General features: G+C 40.1%; 1 protein-coding gene across 4 annotated transcripts in view; it reads right to left on the reverse strand.

Moving 5' to 3' along the window:
• The window catches only part of PPP2R5E (protein phosphatase 2 regulatory subunit B'epsilon), a 161,213-nt gene extending 152,360 nt beyond the window's left edge, over nucleotides 1-8,853 (reverse strand). Inside the window, exons 1-2 of one of the 4 annotated variants that reach the window (XM_027111445.1) lie at nucleotides 8,156-8,853; nucleotides 5,580-5,743 (exon numbers count right to left, since the gene is read on the reverse strand). In XM_027111445.1, coding sequence (XP_026967246.1) covers nucleotides 5,580-5,736 — 157 coding nt within the window. In that variant the 5' untranslated portion in view covers nucleotides 5,737-5,743; nucleotides 8,156-8,853. The remainder of the gene's footprint in view (nucleotides 1-5,579; nucleotides 5,744-8,155) is intronic. The other 3 variants (XM_027111446.1, XM_027111444.1, XM_027111443.1) reach the window with 3 other exon arrangements.
• Nucleotides 8,854-23,997: the final 15,144 nt, after the last annotated feature.

Below are 23,997 nucleotides of genomic sequence, written 5' to 3' on the forward strand. Positions count from 1 at the left end.
ACTGGTTTTGCGCAAGATCTTATAATTTCTTCCCCCAAAGAAATATATTACCACATTGCTTCAAAGGCTGCAAAGCTGTATGTTAACACCTACTAACTTACAGATGTTCTTCTGGTTCAAAAGCAAAGCTTACGATTATTTTTTTAAAACCATTCACACATACGCACACACTCACACTACAATTTAGTTGCCTAAGGAATATACATCAATTACAAATGAACTTATTTACAGAACAGAGACAGACTCACGGACATAAAAGGCAAACTTACGGTTACCAAAGAGGAAGACGGGTGGGGGGAGAGGGGATAAAGCAGGAGTTGGGGATTAGCAGACGCAAACTACTATATATAAAATAGATAAATGACAACAAGGTCCTACAAAGAATTATATTCAATATCTTGTATATATAACTATAATGGGAAAGAAAAAAAAGAACATACATCGTTAATCTAAGGTACAAACTAGATCAATGGTTCTTAACTTTTTTGATTCAGACACCCCTTTGAGAAGTTGAAAAATGCTATGGAATTATCCCACTTAAAAAATGGACAAATTCATACAAAATGTGCATATAATTTCAGCCTGCTCAATGCATTTCAAATTCATTCAAGGGTTTAAGAATGCCTATACCTACAATACAAGTATATTATGACTGGCTGTTTCTGGGAAGGGGAGCTAATTAGGAAAACCGACTTGGGAGGAAGATTTTTCATTATACATCCTTTTGTATCTTTTGGAATTTGAACTATATAACTGTATTATCTATTCAAAAAACGAATAAGTCAAAAAGCACTACACTAAAAAATGTGGCAGGATACCAATGCAGAAGGTGAAAAACCACCACGTAAAGATGCTTAAAATAACTAGTCTACTAAATTCAACACATTTGCACACTGTTTCTTTGTATTTGGGGGGTTGAAAAAGGTTCATGACCTCAAAACTATGCTCTTGTTTCATAATTTTCAGAGAAATCTCCAGTTTCAACTTTTTTGCTAGGAAAATACAAAAAGTCAAATAATAATTTCACATTATTCATATTGTAACTTCTGAAATCCCAGTTAAATGACAACAGTTAGTAATATATTCAATGTGGTACTGCCGCGTCTCTTGATTTTTATTATCATCCCCATTTGACAGACAAGAAAACCAAGCTTTCCAAAGCTAACTCGCTTGCCCCAGGCAACACAGCTAGTGAGCTAGCCAGGACTCTTGCAGGCAGCAAAGCCCGTGTACTTCCTCCCATGCGACACCACGGTATAACCTATAAGGAAGACAGTGAACACCAAAATCGAGGACATTATTTCTTAGGAGATCATTCGCATTATAAATACAGTTTAGAGCACTAGTCCATTATAAAACTGGGAATTCAATCTGTATGCTCCTTTACACTATACAAAGCAGATAAAGATGAAAGAGACGAATTATCCCATCCAATAATTTTAAAAGCACACAAACTAGTTTTAACTTGGAATTTTTCAAGTCCTTACAAACTGTCACCCTATAAAATAAAAATGTAAGCTGAATCGTAAGCGTAGAGTTAAAAAAACATCAGAGAATTAGTGTTACAGAAATACGTTACCAATCTAAAGGTTTCAACACCAAGGGGCAAAGAGTTTCTGCTGAACAGCACCTCCAGCCATCAAAGTTTTTGGAATGTTTGATACTGACTGTCCAAACTATGAGCAAAATGCTTTAGAAATTTATGATGAATTGTGAGGCTAGCAACAATGATGCCACTTTCATTATAATCCCATTTTCAAAGAGGTGGTAGCTTTCAAAAACATCTCACTCAAATCTAAACTTACATAATCGTTTAAAGTTAAAACGAGAAGGAAATACGGCGTGGGTAGAAAACATAAACCACCTAACCAGATACGACTACCCCTAGTAGTTATTATTATTATTGCTATTGTTACTAATGTGTGTGTGTCTATTTGCCTAAGTGTTTATTTTGTCCTTATTCAGCGACTTACCTAGGTAACTGTCCAAGCTTGCTTTATGTCCTGCTGTGCAGGCACCCAGAAAGCATCCAAGTCTTTACTTTCTTATCAAGCACATAAGGCACTCAACCTCTACTGAATTCCCCTTATCAGGAAAATGAGTAAAAGTCCTTCAAGCTCAAAAACTTTAGGACCTTCTGAAAATATTTTCAGAAGTACTCTATGGAGAAAACTCAAATGCCTACATGTCAAGGTCTATCCTGCAATTTCACAATTGCAGGAAAAGCCAGGTCACTCTGATATATTTACACAAAACTACATGCTGGTGTTGCTGTCTACAGAAAAATAACATCATTGATACAAATTTCAAAAACCCACCTATTAGGAAAAGAGCAAAGGAGATGAAACTTTCCTTTCAGTTTGTTACAGTGCTGCAAGTGAAGAGACTTTTAAAATGCTAAGAAATAATGGCAGTGTTACTTATAAGTCAGTCAAATATTACCATGCATATAATAAGCATTCTTATAAGGCAAACACACAAAACAAGTGATTAATGAATACCTAATTTTTGAGCTTTCAAAAATTACATATTAAAAAGATGAGCTACGTAATTACTATGTTTACACAATTTCTGTTTTCAAACTCACCTAAAATTAAAGACCTTAAGGACATGTTTTTTCTTTACTCTTTAAAGCAACCCCCAAAATTCAACTACAGTTTATACTGCACCCCCAAATAAAATTATCTTAAACCTTCCAATTCAGTCCAAACAATTCTATAGAAAATTAAATCAATAACTACCCTTTGGCATGCATATATAATTTACTCTGGTTTTTCCTAAGGAAATGGTAAAAAAAAAATTCCTTTTATGTTTTCCTTATATTTCATAAACCACCTCCTAAAGTTGTGAGAAGGCACACAAATAAAAGTCAATCCATTGTAAGGAAAACAAATGTTATTCAACAAACTCTTTACATTCACCATAATAATCAAGAACAAATACACATTTCTAAAGTCTATACATGATTGTACTTCTTTGTTATTCTACAGATATGGAAATCTAATTTATGGAATGCTTCCCGGAATATTTTCCCAGAACGTGCTTATTACACAAGAATCACTTTTAGTCTGTCTGGAATTTAAGCTTGTGGATGTATCTAGTATTATATGATCTTGTTGCTCTCCAATGCTCCTATGCTGGCAAAACATACAAGTTCACAAAAATCATATTCTTGGAGAGCAGAATTCTTGGAAATTTTACAATACTATCAGACTCCACTTAAAATATGAGAAAAGGATATACAAATGGCCAAAAAGCACATGAAAAGATACTCAATGTCACTAATCACTAGGGAAATGCAAATAAAAATCACAATGAAATACTACTTCATACACATTATGATGGCTATTATCGAAAAGAAAAAAAAAGGAAAAGAAAATAACAAGTGTCTGTGAGAATGTGGAGAAATTGGAAGAAGCCTTGGGCTCTGCTGGTAGGGATGTAAAATGGTACAGCTGCTGTGGAAAACAGTATGGCAGTTCCTCAAAAAATTAAACATATGCTCCAGCAATTCTTCTGGGTATATACCCAAGTGAAAGCAGGGACTCAAAACGATATTTGTACACCCATGTTCTCATAGCAGCGTTATTCACAATCACTGAAAGGTGGAAGGAACTCATGTATCCATTGACAGATGGATAAACAATACATGGCATATATATACATACACACACACACGCACACACGATGGAATATTATTCAGCCTTAAAAAGGAAAGAAATTCTGACACATGCTACAACATGGATGAATCTTGAGGACATTATGCTAAGTGAAATAAGCCAACCACAAAAGAGACAAACATTGTAGGATTCCCCCTATAGGAGATACCTAGAGTAGTCAAATTCAGAGACAGTAGTGGTTGCAAAGAGGTTAGGGGGAGGGGTAATGGGGAGTTAGTGTTTAATGGATACAGAGTTTCAGCTGGGAAAGATGAAAAGTCTTAGAGATGAGTGGTGGTGATGGACATACAACAATGTGAATGTACCTAATGCCATGCTTAATGCACACTTAAAAATAGGTAAAATGGTCAATTTTATGTTATATATATATTACAATTTTTTTAAAATGAGATAAGAAACAACAAAATATTAAAACATGTGCCAAATTCTTCTCACGCATGCTTCTTTCACTACCCACAAAACCAACATCATGGCTCTGAGTGGTCAGTTAAGTTCTAATTTAAATGTTTACCATGGGCCCCAAGAAATTAATATAACAAAGTTTAAATTTGTTCTAACCCTAAGAAAGTTTAAACTGCTTCCTCAGAATAAAATCCGTTGCCAGATATAGATGCTAATAGCTATTACATGTCTATTTCAGATTAAATAAACTACTAAAGAATCCAATATACCTCCCAACTTTGTATTTCAAGTACAGTTACTTTTATCCCTAGCGAGTTTTTCCTTCATTTTTCTTCCAAAGCCTCATAAAGACTATTTTCATTTTTACCAGCAAAAACTTTAGTCAAAATTTTCTCCCCCCAAACTCATACGAGCTCATCTTCATTAACTGTAGATATATCATCTTTACAGTAATAGTATTCATTTCATGTTTACCAATTTCAAGTATAAACATGGAAATCTCATTTATGAATCTTCCTCCCTTAAAAAAAAATGTTCACACGGGAAAAACAGAAGTTTGAAACATCCTAGGCTACATTTTGAGGATCTTTTCTAGTCACACTCCAGTTTTTCTTTTAATACCTTCCTATTTCACAAATTGTTACAGACATAAATGTTCACTAACTAACTAGCAACCAAGTTTTTTGATTTCCTCTGAGCCAGTAAAGTGTATTGTATTGTTCACGTCCCCTTTCTCCTCACTCTTAAGTGTTCAGCAGACAAAATTCTACCTTCAACGGTAGATTCTAATAGCTCCATGCTATAAATGCTATGTTCGGATACATTTCAAACAATGCTTGTTCATAAACATAAAGCAAATAGATAAAAATTAAAAGGAACAAAAAGTACCCACATACTCAAACAAAAGGTAAAAGGTTTAATTTAGAAAAAAAAGTTCTCACATTAATTCCATAAACAATATGATCATTAAATACTTTTTCTATTTGTACTATCTGAAAACAAAAATGCATGTAATCAATTACTGACCATTTTTTCTCAATTTTAAAAAATGAATTATTTCAAACATCATTTTCTATATGTAAGTTAATGGCACCATCTCCTCTACTAGGTCTACCTCCTGTGATTAAATCTGTACAATTTGTAGTTGTCACTGCATACGATGTATACATCTAAATGTCAACATAAGACAATAAGAAAAACACAGACCCAGACCTCATTAGTTTCTGTGGCATTCAGTTTTTCTACTTATCAATGTGAGAGATTCTCTGATAATAAGTTTATTTTCATTTGTCCATGGCTATTTATATTAAATTGAATCCTTTAAAAGGGGGAGTGGGTGTATCACACACCAATAACTTCAACATGTCAGAAACCTCCCATCTCTTCAATTTGCAACACGGAATTTTAACAAATATGGAACTCTACAAAAACGAAAATTATATACAGATACAAAAAGATCAATTGAAAAGGAATCCATCACCTGGTCATGAGCCTTACCTTTTAGCAGCGGCAGAGGTGTTAACTCAATAGGCTTGCCTTGAGACCTAAACTGTGAGGAACTTTGCGACCTCTTCTGTCTGGCTTTTCTGACGGACTTCCGAGAAAATCCGTCTACTTTATCCACTGATGGAGGAGTAGTTGGTGCTGAGGACATATCCCTACTGAAAAGAAAGAAGTATCATCAACACATTCCCGAGGTAGAAGCATACAAGTGAGTTACTCAAATTCTAAAATTCCCATACACTGTTTTTGAAAATGGGAGTATGTTTAAAAGAAAGCAAATAAAATCAATTAAGAGCAGTCACATGTTCAATGGGGAAACAGAAAAACTTGGTGGAAAACACAATATAAGTACTATATAAGCAATACTATAATGCTAATGCATTGTGCTACTCCCACTACGATATGCATTAAAGATGTTCATTTAGGGCTTCCCTGGTGGCGCAGTGGTTGAGAGTCCACTTGCCGATGCAGGGGACACGGGTTCGTGCCCCGGTCTGGGAAGATCCCACATGCCATGGAGCAGCTAGGCCTGTGAGCCATGGCTGCTGAGACTGCGCGTCCGGAGCCTGTGCTCCGCAACGGGAGAGGCCACAACAGTGAGAGGCCCGCGTACCGCAAAACAAACAAACAAAGAAAAAGATGTTCATTTATACTTGAACATGTACTCATTTTATAACTGCACAGCTCTTCTCATCTTGAGATCCAGAAGTAACTGAGGAACTATTCTACAGCTACAAAATTTCCATCCAAACATTTTCCCAAGATAGTTAATATTATGAATGGGCTCTAGAGTTGAAACTCTTATGGTACTTCAAGAATCTACACCACTGTATCACAGCCAGGTGAAATTTACAATTTCTCAACTACCAAGACATGACTTTTAATGCAATGTGCTGTGTTAGCTATGATAAACTACACCACACCACAAAGGAGGACAAGCTAGGTTACTTTAAACAGAACACATAAAAGGCATAATTAAAATCATTTCAAAGAAGTCTTCTTTTTGAATGAAGCCATCTGAAGTTACTAAAGCTTAATAAACAAAACTATGATGAAATGGTACACCAAAGTTGAAATAAAAACAAATTCACAGCCTACTTAGACAACCAAGTTGAGTTCCCTTGAAGTTCATCATCAAATATTAATTTTCATTCTATCAAACTAATGGAACTGAACAGTTATTTGGGATTTTTTTTTAACATTCTCAAATCATTAAAATGAAGGCTATTTCCTAAAAGTAACAAGGATTAAGCTCAGTTTCATTCACCAATTTAAACAGATGCCATCATTTCTATGGCACTGAGGCTCCATGCTCCATGGAAGATTAATGGCAGACTTGAATAGAAATAACGCACATGGGGGAAATGCTGAAATGCAATTACTCACCTGTCATTCCAATACATAACATAAGTGTTTTTTAACCTCTAAAAGAGTTAAGGAGTTTTTTCCTGAACGTGTGAGAATAAAAAGTTACCTGGATTAGCTGGATTCTGACAAAGTAAAAATAATAAAAACATAAACAAAAAACAAACAAAACCATATGATGTTGAGGTTTGGAATTTTGAAGTCCTGTTTGGTACTCTTTTTTAAAAAAGTTTTTAACAATCTAATTTAGCCTTAAATAAAATGTGACAGATAAAAAGGAATTGCAAACCATGAATGATTATAGAAGAAGTAAGATGACTTAAAAATTTATAATAACTGCATCTGCAAGAAGCTCCACATCACATTTGTATGTTGTAAATTTAGGGGCTGCTTTTCCAATCTGGTATGTGAATTATTTAGACTACATTTAACCCTCACAACACAAGATTTCCATAAATCCTGTTCCTCCTCCACTCTTTTTGTCTCTCCTTTATTCTTTATCTCCCATCTCTAAAGATGATTTACTGGTAGCAAAAACAAATTCTGTTTTAATCATTTGCCCGCGGCCCAGGATAAACGTCAAGGATCTCAACCCTAAAGCGCTGCAGAATTGAACGTGCAGTAGCAGCGGGTCCGTACAAAGCCCGGGGAAACAGGTTTCGCCGTGGGCTAGGACGCCCGAAGCTTTATCATCCTCTAAGCATTGGGCACGGGGCATTTCCAAGGCACAGGATAACCCAAAGCGGGTACTGGGGTGGAGGAGAAAGACAGAGAAAAGGTTGGTCTGTAGGGATGCTCACATACTCCGTTTGCTCCCACCCACCCCACCCCACCCCGTGCCACCCCAAGCCCTGGAGAAGATAAGCTGCTACAGAATCCTTCTCACTACACCAATCCCCCTTTCCTCCCCCCCGCCCCCATCTGTGGATAAAGGGGGACAAGAATACGCCTCCAATGCCGGAAGGTGGAGAAAAAGGGGGGTGGAGGGCAGAGTGAATGAAAGGCATCATCAGAAGCATTTGCAGGTGAATCAGACAAGTGGGACCGGCGCTCCCTCTCCCGCACCTCACCCCATCGCACCCCTCGCCGGCCCAGGCCAGGCCTTCCCCAGGTCGGTGCCCCGCAGGTTCCCCAGGAGGTCGGGTAGAAGGCAGGAAAGGAGGAAAGAAAGCAGACGAGCCGCGGTGCTGGAGGGACGAAGTTACCTTGAAGCTTCTGGAGAAGAATCCGAAGATGATCTGTGGTTTCGGAGGGGCGGGAGACGGGAGAGAGGGCCGCAGCGGGGGCGGGTGGCGGGACCGGGGCGTGCGGGGGGAGGTCCGGACAGCGGCAGGGAGCCCGGGGCGACGGCTGTCCGGCGCGGCGTCCCTCCGGTTCCGCGGCAGCGGCGCCTCTAGGCCTCACGGCCGGACCTGAACCTCAGCGCTCCGGCGGCGGCGGCGGCGGCCTCACGATCCTCCCCCGCGGGCCCGTCCCATCAAATCGGCACCGACCCCGCTGCGGCTCCGCCGGTGGCTCCTCGCTCACATTCCCGGCGGGCGGCGCCTCTGCTCGTTGCCCCGGACCCGGCGGCTGCAGCGACGACGAGGGGAGGGGGGAAGGGAGGGAGGAAGACTGGATCCGCAGGGGCAGCAGGAGGAGAAGGAAGGAGAAGAAGGAGCCGCTGGGGCTGGAGCCGCCGCTGCCAGAGCCGCCGTTCAGTGCCCGCGGTGAGTCCCCGTCAATGCCCCTTTCTCTCTCCTATTGTCAATATCACCGGGCAGCTGAGTCCATGGCACACTCGCAACCGAACCTTCTGGCCAGCAGCGCCCGCCTCCAGCGCCCACTCACTGGAGGCTTCAAACGGGAAGCGAGGCTTCATTGGCCGGCGTCCGCCTTCACTCCCTTGTCAGCATGTTCGGCTGAGACCCGATCGGGGATTGGCGGCGGGGGGGCGGAGAAACAGGAGGGTGGGAAGAGAGGAGGCCGAGGATTGGGCTGAGGCGAGAGGGACCCGGATGCAACCGCGATCTCCGGCCGCGCTGCCGCCGCTTCCGCCAGGCGGTGGGGTAGGCTGAAGCGGGGATCCGCTGCCGCCGCCAGGCCTGAGCCGAGCTCCTTAAACCCGGAGGGGTGCGCGTGACATCAGTGCGATGGGTTTCCGCGCTGTGCGGGTCCTCTGGGCGACGGTCGTCTGCAACCTGAGGATTCCAAGGGCAAGGGTCGGCTAAGGGTGGGGGCGTCCCTGGCCCTTGATTCCGCCCCTTTCAGCGGCGAGGCTAGCCCTTCTGGACTCGAGGAATCCCATTCGGACGGGAACCAGCGCCGCATAGAAAGAAAGAAAGGCAGCCTGTGCGCCGCTGCCTTTGTAGATGGGCCCCTCCAAGCCCGGGGCTGTAAAGCCCCCAGCAGTCGCTTTCCGCTCCACCTTGTGGGAGGCCTGGCACGGAAATCTGAACCCCTGGGTCCCGGCCAAGGGTTGGGTATCGCTTCGAATTCTCTCTCGCCTAGTCTCCTTTTCCCTAAACCTCTGTTTTGAATATCAGCTCCCTGGAGCTCCTGCAAGCCTGGTTGGGGCCAGTTCAGTGTAACTTGTGCAGGTGGGAACGCGGTCTCCACGCTCTGTGATCATTTATTGAGATAATCTCTTGGGCCCACCCGCTGTACAGAGCGCAGGGAAACCCAGCTTCAAACTGCGGGAGCTTGGGAGCTCTTCACTGGCAAGTTGGATCCGAAACAATTTATGGAGAAGGCTTCACTTAACTCTAGCTAGAACAAGTGATAAAATATTTAGAGATATGTTTGCATCCTTAGTGAGTCCTAGGCCAAGTGGTGCATTTCCAGAGAATATTCTTGGACTCTTGCTCTATTTGAGTGGATTCTACGTATGTCTTTTGAGAGGGTTTAAAAAAAAAGAAAGGAAGGAAGAAAGAAATTCTTAATGCTTAGTACAAAAAATAACGTTTATAATCCTTCAACCCAGAGATAACCACTGTTAGCATTTTGGTGTACTTCTGTCCAGTATTTTTTTTCTTTAAAATTGTGTATTCCGTTCTGTAGTTTTTCCCCTTCGCATTATATCATGTTTTCTATACAGTTAGGAAATGGAACTATATATAAATAAAACTGTAACATATATACAACTGACAATAACAAAAATATGCATTGTTATTTCTCTTGTTTGTGTTATTTAGCACTCAAGTGTTGCAAACTTCTATGCACATCCCCAGAAATGGGTCTTGAATGGGTCTTTTTTTGTGCCATTAAAATTTTTTTTAATTCCTGTTTTGAACTGAAATGGGAAACAGGAAAAGATGGTGCTCTTATATGGAAGCAGGCTTCCTCTACTGACTCCAGGTGATTGGTCACTGTATAGATAGTGTCTGTGTTTGCTCTGAAAAGTTCACCTTCCCTAGGCCTTACAAAACTGGCTAGAATACCAGTCTCCTTCCCACCTTCAAGAAACTTACATTTCCACATCTCAGTTTCCCATACCAGTCTTCGTGAAAAGTTCAGTGCCCCAGCCATGCAGAACTTGTTTGCTCAATTTCTGATTAAGGGTAAATGCAGAATTCAAACCAAGGAAGATTTTAAAGCCAACTCAATTTCCCTTGGCAACAATTGAATTGTCCAAGAGTAGTGCACGTTTGAAATGCTCACAGCTGTTGCTTAGAACATTTCACATTTTGTAGAGTGGGGATTTTGCTTGCAAATTATGAATCTGTAAAGATGATTCATTTCAAAACTCTTTCACTTTCTGTAAAATGGCTGAGTAACTGAAATGAGTAGGTCTTTTTAAATGGAAACATCCTTGCCTATGTGAGAGATTTTTCCTTGGACCAACAGTTTCTAAAGGAGGTCCATGCAATGCATCCCAGGGGTATGTATATTCCAGGAAGAATGCAAGTCAGTCCATTTGGGATGCAGGAGAAGAAAATATGAGGACATCTATTTATGCTTAGTTCTAATCGAAAAAGAAAAATATTTTATATAATATTTTATATACATAATGAGGGACCCAGCCCATGGAATGGTCTCTTGGCCCATAACATCGTAGGAGATGTCCTCAAGGAAAAGTGGGAGTTACCCATTTCCAGGGGTTGGCAGTGGTGGTCCCACCCAGTCAGTCCTTGTCAACATGTAATGACTTATTGTGGTTTGCTAGGTTAAAGAGGACTTACTGATTATCTAGGTTTAATTAAACTAACCCATAGAAAATGGGCAAGTTAGTTTACCAGAGTCCTTTGCAAAGAAACCACAGGAAAATAAGCAAATGGTGGAATTGACACTTCTCCCAGTATCAGGTTTTTTGACAGCACATTTCAAAATTAACGATCCAATAAATCCAATCAAATTTTGGCTTAAAAAATATCAAATTCATCAAGATTATTTGAATGTGGATTTATATCCACTGTTATTAACAATGAACTTCAGGGCTTCCCTGGTGGCGCAGTGGTTGAGAGTCCGCCTGCCGATGCAGGGGGACACGGGTTCGTGCCCCGGTCTGGGAAGATCCCACATGCCGCGGAGTGGCTAGGCCCGTGAGCCGTGGCCGCTGAGCCTGCGCATCCGGAGCCTGTGCTCCGCAACGGGAGAGGCCACAACAGTGAGAGGCCCGCGTACCGCAAAACAAACAAACAAAAAAACAATGAACTTCATCCTGAGCATATATTATAATTGAGTTATAAGCTAATGATGATATATACTTTACAAATAAATATACATATGTTTGGTTAAGAATTGCTCCCCAAAAATACACTGATCGGAATGAATGATCAAAAAAGTTTGCAGACTGCTACTCCAGATAATACAAAAAGAAATACATTATAGCCATCTGGGAAGCCATTATCAAGTGACAAAACACTGTCCATTGCTATCAGATGAAAGCATTCACTTCCCAGACATCAAGGCTGAGCTTATCATGAACCTACTGGCAGACTGGCCATGTGATGAGACTGGAAGACATAGTAGACTATCAAATGGTAGCTGACTGGTGAACTAAAGAAGGGATAAGATAATAAGCAGCAGTATCATCAAAACAATTATCAACCAGTATAGGAGGAAAAGACCTATGCTGATAAGACGACATCATCAGAGGTAGACTAGCCCAATTTGTGAGTGCGGGTGGAGGGTACATTAAACTGGTTGTGAGCTGAGAGGGAAGAATAATGAAAAAGCCTGAGACAAGAGCTGCTCTCTTAGGAAAAGCAATGAAAGATTACATACACAGCTAGTGTAGACAAGGGACTTTGGTGTTATATTTCTTCGAGCCACATTTATCTACACAGGTAACACCCTCAGCAGTGACATTTTCTTGGGTCGCAATTTAAAGAGTACAGTTGCATTTTCAGATGTGCCTCAAAAGTCATAGGTCATGCATGGCTTTCCATGTGATTAATGTGTATAATTATAGCTTGAGATTTAAAATGTTTAGGCGCTCCAGTTCCATTCCTAGCAGTGAGAGATCCTCGGTCACTAGTGGATCAAGGCAGGAACAGGGACCCCATGTCACTGATGGGGAAGGAAAATGGACCAAAAAAAAAGGGGGGGGGGAGAAAGCCAGCTTCAAGTGCACTTTATTTCACATAGGATAAAACACAAAATAATGCACCACAAGCAATAATTTTCCTGGTAAAATAGTCAACTTATACAATTAAATGAATTAAAGTTATAACTAATTATAAGCATAATGATGAGAACACAGACTCTAGAATTAGATATACCCAAGGTGGAATCCCAGCTCTGAGAGCCAGGAGCTGGGGCAAATTTTTCACTCCTCACAGCCTGGGATTCCTGGCCTCTAAATGAGCAGAATAACACTTCCTAACTCATAGGATGGTCATCAGATTTAAATGAGGTTATGCACTTACTATAGTGCCTGGCACATGTTAACTGCTAAGTAAATACTAGTTATTACCATAATCATCTACTTTCTTCACATTTTAATACTTTTTATCCACTTAGAAATTTTTCTTTAAGTTTTGTCTTTTTTTTTCCCCTCAAAATTATATTCCGGAATACCCCTCTGTGACAGGAAGAAAACAAGGAGCAAGGAAATGAGAGGCATGCCTTTCAATCCACTTCCACACTAAATGATCAAGTGCGTGTAGGAGCGTTCATTAGCAATAACAGGGATTTGCATTTTACAATATCCATATGCTTTTGAAAGTAAAAGAAAAAAATGGTCATTTGACTTAACATCACTTCAAAGCTTTATATTCATTTCTAATTTATACACCTTTAAGAGAGGCTTAAACTATTTTGCTCTAAGCTTACCTATTTCTCTTTCTCACTGCAACCTTCAGAACGGCACTAGGACTGAGTCCTAGCCCCACCTTAATAATGCCCTAGCCTTGGTGTGGTGGATATCTGCTTCCCACGCATCCCCACTTTCCCTTTGAGGACCACACTCCTCACTTCATGTGATCCTGGTGGGACTGTTAACCAAGAGTGATGGGTTATCTCTCTTGGATCCAAGGGGATCGCTTGGATCTTCCACAAAATTTGCTCTGTGAAAGCTGGGAGAGAGATGCCTCTCTTCCTTTTGGATAATAAACCATAGAAATGATGTAAGCTGGAGCTACTTATGATCATCTCCCTCCCTCTCCTCCATCCCGGAGGAAGCCAATACTCTGGGAAAAACGTTGGCAAATGCTGAGTTTTAAGAACATGATTGGAGCTGCTGGATTCAGCTATGTTGGAAGCTAGTTTCTGTTGTGTGACCCAGTGAATTCCGTTTTTTGTTTAAGCCACTTTGGAGTCGAATGTCTATAACCTACACCAAAAAATATCCTGACTAATAAGGCATGGCCAAGTCACTAAACCTCTCCAAACCTCAGTTTACTCTTAGGCCCTGAATCTGGGGTTTTCTACTGGTTGAACTAAATGAAATCTTTAGGTGAAATCTAATCCTAAGCATGAAAGAAAACCATTTAAAGTGATCCTGCTAGAAATTCTTTCCTAATGTAATTTATCAAGGCGAATTTATTTGTTGGGTTTTATTTTAAGACTCAAGGCAGATATTCTTAAGAATTGCACCTACAGAGTTAAGTTCCCCTAGAATACACTTACATGAGGAGAGACGGTGAAGTGCCTTACCAAACACGAAAATAAGCTTTATTCTTAGCAAACTGCTGCTTTTCACTAGGTCATTTTTACTGTGTCACTTAAAACACCAAGGCCATATTTTAGAAAGTGCAGCCTATGACTGAATATTGCATCTAAGGTTCTTATCTATCTATCAAAAAGAGCAAACATTGCTTTTAACATATCAATAAAATTGGGTAAAACCTATGAACATAAGGTAAATCACTGCTAAAATGTTCTCAAGGGGCAAGACAACCAAAAGAGGGTGAGAACTTAAATTTGAATACACTGTTATGAAAACAAGCAAGCAAGCAACAACAACAACAAAAAAAACCAATAAGGACAATATATCCAATCTCGTATGGTGCTGGTAATAATAACTGCAAACATGTGCACAGCAATTTAGCTCACTTTCCTATGCAATACTTAATTTGAACCTTAATTCTGTAGATACATATTATTTCCATTTTATTTATTTTCTTATTTATATAAGAAAAGTGAGTATCAGGGAAGTTTTCCAGTGCCACACAGCTAGTAACTAGTAGAACCACAATTTGTTCTTCCAAGGGACAGTCCTCTTCACACTGTACCAAGTTACCTCTATTTTTAAATCCTTGTTTGCTAATGATATGGCCAAGTAATTGAATATGAGGCTACTCTTTTCTCCATCTTACAGAAGGAAAGACTAATAAGATACAGAATTTAAATGTCTTATACAATGTCATAAAGAAGAAAAAAAAAGCATAAACGATGGGCCAAGTCTTCCATCATCATCAACGTGAACTCCCACTCTATAAGCCAGGAACAATGGCAGACATTTTACATGTATTCTCTTAATTCTTAAAATAACCTGTTAATGTAAGTAATTTTATCCCATTTTACAGGTGCAGAAACTAAGATACAGAAAGCTTATTTTCTTTTCAAAGGTCATACAGCTAGTAAGTGGCAGAATTTGGGCAGGAGTTAAGACTAGAAGACAGGCACTGAAATTCAAAACTGTTTTACTGCCTGTCCCCCCTGGGAAATGGTCTATACAATCTGGTTTGTATATAGTGCTGTGTAGAATATGTAGAAAGCATGAAACCTTTCTAGCTCATTTCCCTTGATATTTAAGCCTTTTTCCAAAATAACAAAGAAACCCCATTATGTCTTTGGTGAGAAGCACACTTTGCTGGTGGAGTTAGGTTGCAGTGTGGATCCAAATCAACCTTCTTGTTGTTGAAGAGATTTGTTTTGGAAAACTTAGTCTTAAAGAGCTTTGAAACAGGGGTAATGGCAGCAGTCACCTGTAGTATTTGAAAATGTTCTGTCTGGTGGGTTTCAAAGTCAATAAAGCTTATATTCTTGGGACTTCCCTGGAGATTCAGTGGTTAAGACTCTGCACTTCCACTGCAGGGAGCGCAGGTTTGATCCCTGGTTGGGGAACTAGGATCCTGCGTGCCATGCGGTGCGGCCAAAAAAACCAAACCAAAACAAAACAAACTTCTATTCTCAGATTTGGATGGTTAGTGACCCGGTTAACAAACCAGTTGGCAACTGGAACAAACTATTTATGAAAAAGTATTTTTGAAAAGCGTTGGAAGAGACTCATTCAAAGTATAAAATTCCAGCTCTCTTGACCTTTAGAGGAAAAAAGTTATAATTAACTAAAAGTCACTGGCTTCAAAGGCAAATGGGAGCAAGTGCTCAGCTTCAAGACAAATCATCATGATCATCATGGTGAGTACATTTCAATAAGCCTTTCAAACACTTAATATCAGAGAACTTTCCTCACCAAATTTTCATTATTTCACTTAATCATTCCCTCATGCATTCATTCCAAACATTTAAGTAACTACTCTGTGCTCTGGGAAAATTCAAATATGAATAAGACATAATAAGTACTATCACTCCAGTGTATTACAAGATGTTATGATCAAGAGCTAATTATTATGGGAGCCCAGAGCCCAGTGTAATACCTTGTGACCAGGAGGGGGAAATGGAAAAAAAAAATTTAAAGGAAAAAGAGGGCATGATATATAAGCTGAACCTTGTGACACTCAGAGCTCTCATTCCCTCCTGGCTTGACATCTTATTTGTTCATTTGTTTATTGTTTACTTTAGGCCAGGAACTATCCAAGTGAGTCACATAGATTATTTTCATTTTATTAATAAGTGCTCAACCGGGGTTGAATTCTTCCTTCCATTCCTTCACATCTTCCCTAGGCCACCTTCAGATTTAAGAATTAGGATACTCATTACCCTTCACTCTCTGTGTGCTGGGATATTGAGGGATAGGGCAGAATCTAGGGGTCTCTCTCTTGAGTCAGAGCAACAGGAGCCTTACCAGGGACTTAGCTGGTGTAAGCGAAGGGGAGGAATTGTTAGAATTCTGGGCAGGGACACACAGCATCAGCAAGCAGGGACTAGCAGCAGGACAGGAAAGCCCTGAGGTCTTTTTTTGTCTCTGTCCCTTGCTGTGATTGTACTCTATTTTTTTCTCTCATTAAAGAGGGGTTTTCTCTGAGGACAGAACGGCAGATCAAGCTCTCACATTTTCATTGGCTCCTTTTAAGAGAGCATCCAGAAGTTAGGCTAGAATCCCTGGATAGGGGGCTTTGGTCCAGCCTAGGTCAGGTACCCATGTCTGGTCCAATCAACTATGGTCAGGACATCAGAGGCGTGTTGCACAAAATGAGTGACTGGGGCTCTCTGCTGTTTCAATGTGTGCTGGGAAAGAAAAAGAAGAAAAGGAGCCATTGCCCCAGAACACGTGCAATGATTGTCTACTTACGACATCTTTGATTTTTTTCCTCAAATTAAATTTATAATAGTGGAAGTAATGGTCTAGGGATAAGAATATTCCTTAAGTCCTTGATTAAGTTCCGCCGCATCGCCAACACTATCACTCCCTTTCTCATCTTGTCTAAGTTGATAGGCCCCAAATTTGAAACTAATCATCACTTTCATCTCTTTAGTTACAGAGCTAAAATAGTTAAAATATTTTCCACATGTTTAGTAGTCATTTATATTTCTTTTCCTGCAAATTGTCTATTAGCGTTCATAGCTTATTTTTCTATTACAGTTTTAATGCTTTTGTGATTTACTTACATGAGCTTTCTACACATTGATTTTTACATACAGGAGTATATCAGATTTCCTTTGGGATTTCTTTCATTGCTAAGCATAAATTCTTAGAAAGTCTTTGCCTTAAAAATTCCTCCCCCTGGAAATATTTCAAACAAAAATACTCCTAAGGTTTACCAGGGATATTCACTGAAGAATTTTAATAACAAAAAATATAAACAACTTAAATATGTATCAGTTGAGGAATAGTAAAATAAATTATGGTACATTCATACTATGGAACATTATGTAGCCATTAAAAATACAGGAGATGTATATGTACTCATATGGAAAGGTATCTATGACATTAAGTGAAAAAAGCAAGAATTACAAAATTTTAGGTTAAGTAGTACTCTATATTAGGAGAAACCTGATGTATAGTTAGATATATAGATATCTAGAAAAGGTAAATATCTAGAAAAAGTCTGGAAGAATATACTTGGAACTGTTAACAGTGAATATTTTGGGGCATGAGTCAGAGGTAGGTAGTAAAGATTAAATTATTACTGAGATAGTGTTTCAATTTGTATAAGGAATATGCATCTCCTAAATGTTATTTAACAAAACATTTTAAACTTACAAAGAGCCATAATGAGTAATATAACAATAGTATAACCACACGACTCTAGAAATAAATACCAACGTGGTGGAAGTCTCCTATGTAACAGTCCCCCGTCCCATCTCTTCTATCTCAGAGGTTACCATGACCCTGAATCTGGAGCTTATTCTTCCCATGATGTCATACTTTTACTAAATACGTACATTTTCCTAAACAGCATGTAGTACTTTTTTCATATTTTATGACTGCATACAATTGGTGTTATACTGTACATTATCTTCTGTAACATAATTATTCACTCAATATGATGTGTTTTTAACTTAACCATGTTGATAGAGGTACTCTGGATCATTCACTTTCCCTGCTATATAGCATTCTACTTACAAATGTTCTGCAGTTTATTCATCCTCTTATTTTGTGATGTTTGGGTTGTTTCCAGCATTTTACTATCTTGAACAGTGGTGCTGTGAACATCTCCTTGTGTACTGTAGTTTCTCCAGTGTGTGTAGTGGCATCAGGTCATAGGGTATGAGCTCTTCAACTTCACAAGATAGGGGCATATTGCTTTCCTAAATGTTTGTACAAATTTACAATCTCACCAGCAGTATATAGGAGATTCTGATGTCCCAAAAAATCCTTCCTCACCCGGAATGTGGACATTTATCTACATTATCTTCTAATTTTTTTTTATTTTTCTCTTACACTATACCGTTTAATTGAGCTTGAATTAATTTTGGTATATGGTGTAAAATGAGAACCTAAGTTGATTTTTTATAAATAATCAATTTTCCCACCATCATTTATTGTTACAACAAGTCCTTCTTCATTACACTTTTAAGTCTTTTTCTTCCTTATTCTCACCTGATGACTCATGTAGTTGAATTCTGGTATCATGTTGTAGAGCTCTCTTAAGTATTATAATTCACTGAGATTTGATTGCAATTGCATTAGGCCCAAGAATTATTTTAGCCTAAAGTCCACACTGGATAGATCATTCTTCCACTGTCAAACTGAAATGACTAAACTCCTCACTGCACAAAATCCAGTATCCTCAGCCACTACTGAAGTCCCCCCAATATCTGTATCCTCTTCTCAACTTTCAGGCTCATCATTTCAAGCAGGCTTGTGTCCTCTTTGTCCCCTAAGCTTTCGTCATCTATTTTTATCTCCAAACTTTGCTCATGAGGTTCCCTCCTGCCAGAAATGCTAACCCTTCCTTCCATTCCCTTATTTTGTTTATTCAAGACTTTTCCTTCCTTCAAAGAAGGAAGGGGTCCTAGCTACTCTAAGAGTCCTAGTCAGGAGTTATCCCACTATCTTGCATTGCAATTCAATTTTCTCACGTGTTTGTATTTAATCTCTCCAATTCTATGATTGCGTTAACTAAAATAAGAAAAGAGAGGCAAGTAGAACTTGCCTGGAGAGAAGTTGGTAAGAACAGTTGCTGGTAAGAGGATCAGCAACCAGGTTAGGCATTCCACTTTTAAAATCTGTAGTCTGGAGGTGGAGAAAACAGCAGGACAAATGGGAGACAGAAGCTCAACATCTCTCATGGTGCTTCAACATGCCACCCTGCCTGGGTATGGCCAGATGCAACAGTGGGGAAGCCGGATAATAGAGAAATCCACATCATCACCATAAAACAGTGCTTTAGGGTCTGCCAACTTGCACACACATCATCTCATTTAACCCTGAAAAACTCTTTGAAGTAGTGACACGATCTCCATTTTACCAGGGAGGACACTGAGACTTAGAGGTTAAATGCAATTCCAAGCTCACAGTCAAACAGCTAGGAATTGGCAGTGCTAGGTCTACAACTCCAGCCTTCTAATTGAAACCTACTCACCACTCTTTTTTTTTTTTTTTTTTTTTTTTTTTTGCGGTACGCGGGCCTCTCACTGTTGTGGCCTCTCACTGTTGTGGCCTCTCCGGAGCACAGGCTCCGGACGCGCAGGTTCAGCGGCCATGGCTCACGGGCCCAGCCACTCCGCGGCACGTGGGATCCTCCCGGACCGGGGCACGAACCCGCGTCCCCTGCATCGGCAGGCGGACTCTCAACCACTGCGCCACGAGGGAAGCCCTCTCACCACTCATTTTATCACACCGACGGTTGTTTCCATGATAACTGTGTTAACTTTTTAAAGTATCTTTATTTATTTATTTGCCGAGCCCCAAGGCATGCAGGATCTTAGTTTCCCAACCAGGGATCGAACCCATGCCCCCTGCAGTGGAAGCATGGAGTCTTAACCACTGGACCGCCAGGGAAGTCCCCTAAAATTATTTTTTAAAAATTTTAATTGTGGCAAAAAACCCACATAATATAACATTTTCCCTCTATTTTTAAGTGTATAGTTCAATCGTGTTAACTGTATTCACTTTGTTCAGTAATAGATGTCTAGAATTTTTTCATCTTGCAAAACTGAAACTCTTTAGCCATCAAACAACTCCCCATTCCTCCCCGCCCTCAGCTCCTGGCAACCACCATTCTACTTTCTGTTTCCATGATTTTTGACTGTTTAGATACCTCATATAAGAGGAATCACACAGTATTTGTCCTTTTGTGACTGGCTTATTTCACTCAATATAACGTCCTCAAAGTTCAGCCACGTTGTAGCATATGATGGGATTTTCTTCTTTTTTAAGGCTAAATAATATTCCAGTGTGTGTTTATACCACATTTTGTTTATGCATTCATCTGTCCATGGACACTTGTGCTGCTTCCACAAGTGTCTTGGCAATAGTGTAACGCTGCAATGAACACAGAGGTGCAAATATCTCTTCAAAATCCTGCTTTTAATTCTTTTGGAATATATACCCAAAAGTGGATCACATGGTAATTCTATATTTAGTTTTTTAAGGAACCAGTTATCTTTTAAACAAATAGCCCCATTCTCACGGACTCTCCTGCAACATGTTAAGAGGCGGCATATTGCCTTCCCTCTAATTAAATTGAAAATAGCAATCATGCTAATACACAACCATTACAATATGTTTAAACTTCTTACTTAAGATGCATCAATTACAATGTTGGCAACTGTAGACACTTCCATTTCCTCCCATTCTCAGTTGACAAGCCGCTCTTCACTTTTAATACCCCCCCCAATTATCAGGGTCACTAGATCAGATGATACATGATGAAAGGACCTATCTGTTTTGTCCAATACTGTGCCTGAAGTAACTAATCCAGTCTCTGAAATAGAATAAGCACTCAAAAAAATGGATAAATGGGACTTCCCTGGTGGTGCAGTGGTTAAGAATCCGCCTGCCAATGCAGGGGACACGGGTTCGAGCCCTGGTCTGGGAAGATCCCACATGCCACGGAGCAACTAAGCCCGTGCACCACAACTACTGAGCCTACACTCTAGAGCCCATGAGCCACAACTACTGAGCCCACATGCTGCAACTACTGAAGCCCACGCACCTAGAGCCCATGCTCTGCAACGAGAGAAGCCACCACAATAAGAAGCCCGCGCAACACAATGAAGTGTAGCCCCCGCTCGCATGCAGCAATGAAGACCCAACACAGCCAAAAATCAATCAATCAATAAATAAAATTTAAAAAAAAACAAAAACCAAAAACGGAATGTTATAAAAAAATGGATAAATGAATAAGTACATGAACAAAAGACCATGTTTCTGGGTATAGTTTGAAAATTGAACTTAACCCCAGAAGTGGGTGTTGTCATTGATGAGAGAGAATAGTTTAGCACTTCTTGTTCCAGCAAGCAGGAAGTAGAACACAGATGGTAAAGAAACACTCAACGACATGAATTTTGCCAGAATGGTAACATCCCTAGGATGAATTCAGACTAAATCTCTGCTGATAAGACTAAATCTCTGCTGATAATGTAGGATCATACTAACCACAAGGATTTGGGGCGCTCAGAGAACCCTTGGAATTCTAAGGTCTGCCAGATTGATGGGACAGTGCTCTAGGTAGGAAAAGCCAAGAAAGGGCGCTAATAGTGCAGGATTGTATTTCCCTTCTCTTCTGCCAGACAGCATGAGCCCTGGGTAGAGAGCATCAGAAGCAAAAGCATTGTCACCCCAAGTGGAAGATTCTCTGTTGGCCAGCTTGCTGTGCATTAGGCTGACTGATGCCCTCTATTGGGGACGGGGTGTAGAAGCAAAGACAGGATTAAACACACTGAGGGTAGTTATTGTCTCAATGAGAAAGCAAGCTCTCCTGTTAAAGGCTGCTGTCCATACATCTTTGGACTTAATATATAATCTTATGAAAGGAGAAATGGGATTACACTGTATCAATGAAAATTAAATTTAGACTTAAAAAATTACATGAATTTATAAAGGATATAGGCACCAGAACAAGTTGCTCAGTGGAATCTGTGCTCTGTACATATCTGAAGAATGAATGAATTGTAGCTCTCTTCCATTTTAATGAGGAGATGGAATTCAACAGAAAATTATCTTCTAATAGGCATGTCTTTCCAAAGGGAGGAAAGACAAGGTTAAGTTGTTCAGTGATTTTGTGAAATTTTTTCCCATTCTCTTAGTTAAGAGTTTAAATTCACACTAGCAAATCAATACAGTAAATAGTGGGACCTTGTATACACTGCTCTATAGCGGGGTCAGCATGGTTTAATGGAAAATCTGCTAAACTTGGGTCAAAAAGACTTGAGTTCTGATACTGGTATTGATTTGACCACTTTAGCCTTTCAGAGAATTATCAGTTCCCCTTGTCTGCACTGCCAACAGAATGATACAAATCTCATCATTGTCACTCCCTAACATAAAATTCTTTATGGGCTCCCATCACCTATAGGGCAAATTCTGAACACCTCTGTCTAGTACATCCCTTCATTATCTGACTCCTGCTTACCTAACCCGCGTTAACTTACATCATTTGCCCCTCACTTCATGACAGGCAACACTGAATGGTCCGTAGTTTCCTCAAGATACACCATAGTCGTTCAAGCTTCCTCTGCTTGAATACCTTCCTCTCTTCATTTACTTGGCAAACTTCTCAAAATTCCTGTCCCAGCTTAAATGCCACTTTCCTCTGACTTTCCTCCTGGAATTCCTGTATGTCCACTGATCCTTATCTGTACCTCCACAATGACAACTGTATTATAATCAGTGATTTGCATCCCTGCCTCACCATTAGACTCTTCCCTTGCACCACACCTTTTACTTTTCTGACTGTAAAATTAATATACTTTTATCATATAAACTCAAACAAAGTGTAGAAAATAAAATGGCCTCTCAAAACCCACTCCCAAAGATAGCTCTTGATAACCAAAGAGCAGGAACCATACGTTTCCATCTTTGAATTTTCAGAACATAACAGTGCCTGGCACATAAGAGGCCTCTCTAAGTAGTGTTGAATGAATCCATAAAATGAAGATGGCATAACTGGCTATACCAGCCAATAGAGTGATGGAATCAGGCGGGATAATAAATGTGAAAGGTCTTCGAAGACTGTAAAACATTGTGCAAGCACAAATTTTTGTGATCAGTGACTAATGGTCGTGGGCCTCATTTTATCTGACTTCTGCTACCTGACAAACTCGGTTCCAGTGATGACGATGATGATGATGTTGACGGCTAACACTTATCGAGGACTTTTCTTGTCCCAAGTACTATGCTAAGTGCTTCACCCATATTAATTCATTTAATTCTTATAACAACCCCAAAGGTAAAGGCTATTGCTTTTTTTGCTCCATTTTTTTCAGATGAGGAAGCCCAGGCACAGAGAGGTTATGTAACTTGCCCCCCAAATCCACAGAAGCAATAATTAACATAGCCAGGACTTAAACGCAGGCAATCTGACATCTGAGTCCACACTCTTTTTTTTTTTTTTTTTATGGTTCGCGGGCCTCTCACTGTTGTGGCCTCTCCCGCTGCGGAGCACAGGCTCCGGACGCACAGGCTCAGCGGCCATGGCTCACGGGCCCAACCGCTCTGCGGTATGTGGGATCTTCCCGCACCAGGGCACGAACCCGCGTTCCCTGCATCGGCAGGCGGACTCTCAACCAGTGCGCCACCAGGGAAGCCGAGTCCACACTCTTAACCACACAGATCACATTACTGCCTCCTACAGACAACCGTGAGGATGTCACCCGTTTTCAGAACAGAAGCCACTTCATAAATACAGTCTAATCAATGAGGAGGCGACTGGAACCAAAAAACAAATAAACAAGAAGACTGAAGCTAAATGAATGCAGCATTGCCCCTAGGCTAGGGACTAAAGACAGAGGGTAGAAAACTAACAAACCTGGCGCTAACTGGAAATGAAAGCTAAAAACTAACCAGGAAGTTTTTACAAAGCAATCTTGCAAATGTTCTGAATGTCAGAGA

The sequence above is a fragment of the Aethalodelphis obliquidens genome, unplaced genomic scaffold, assembly GCF_003676395.1.
Source record: "Aethalodelphis obliquidens isolate GAN/ISIS:26980383/991018 unplaced genomic scaffold, ASM367639v1 scaffold10, whole genome shotgun sequence".
Classification (NCBI taxonomy): Eukaryota; Metazoa; Chordata; class Mammalia; order Artiodactyla; family Delphinidae; genus Aethalodelphis; species Aethalodelphis obliquidens.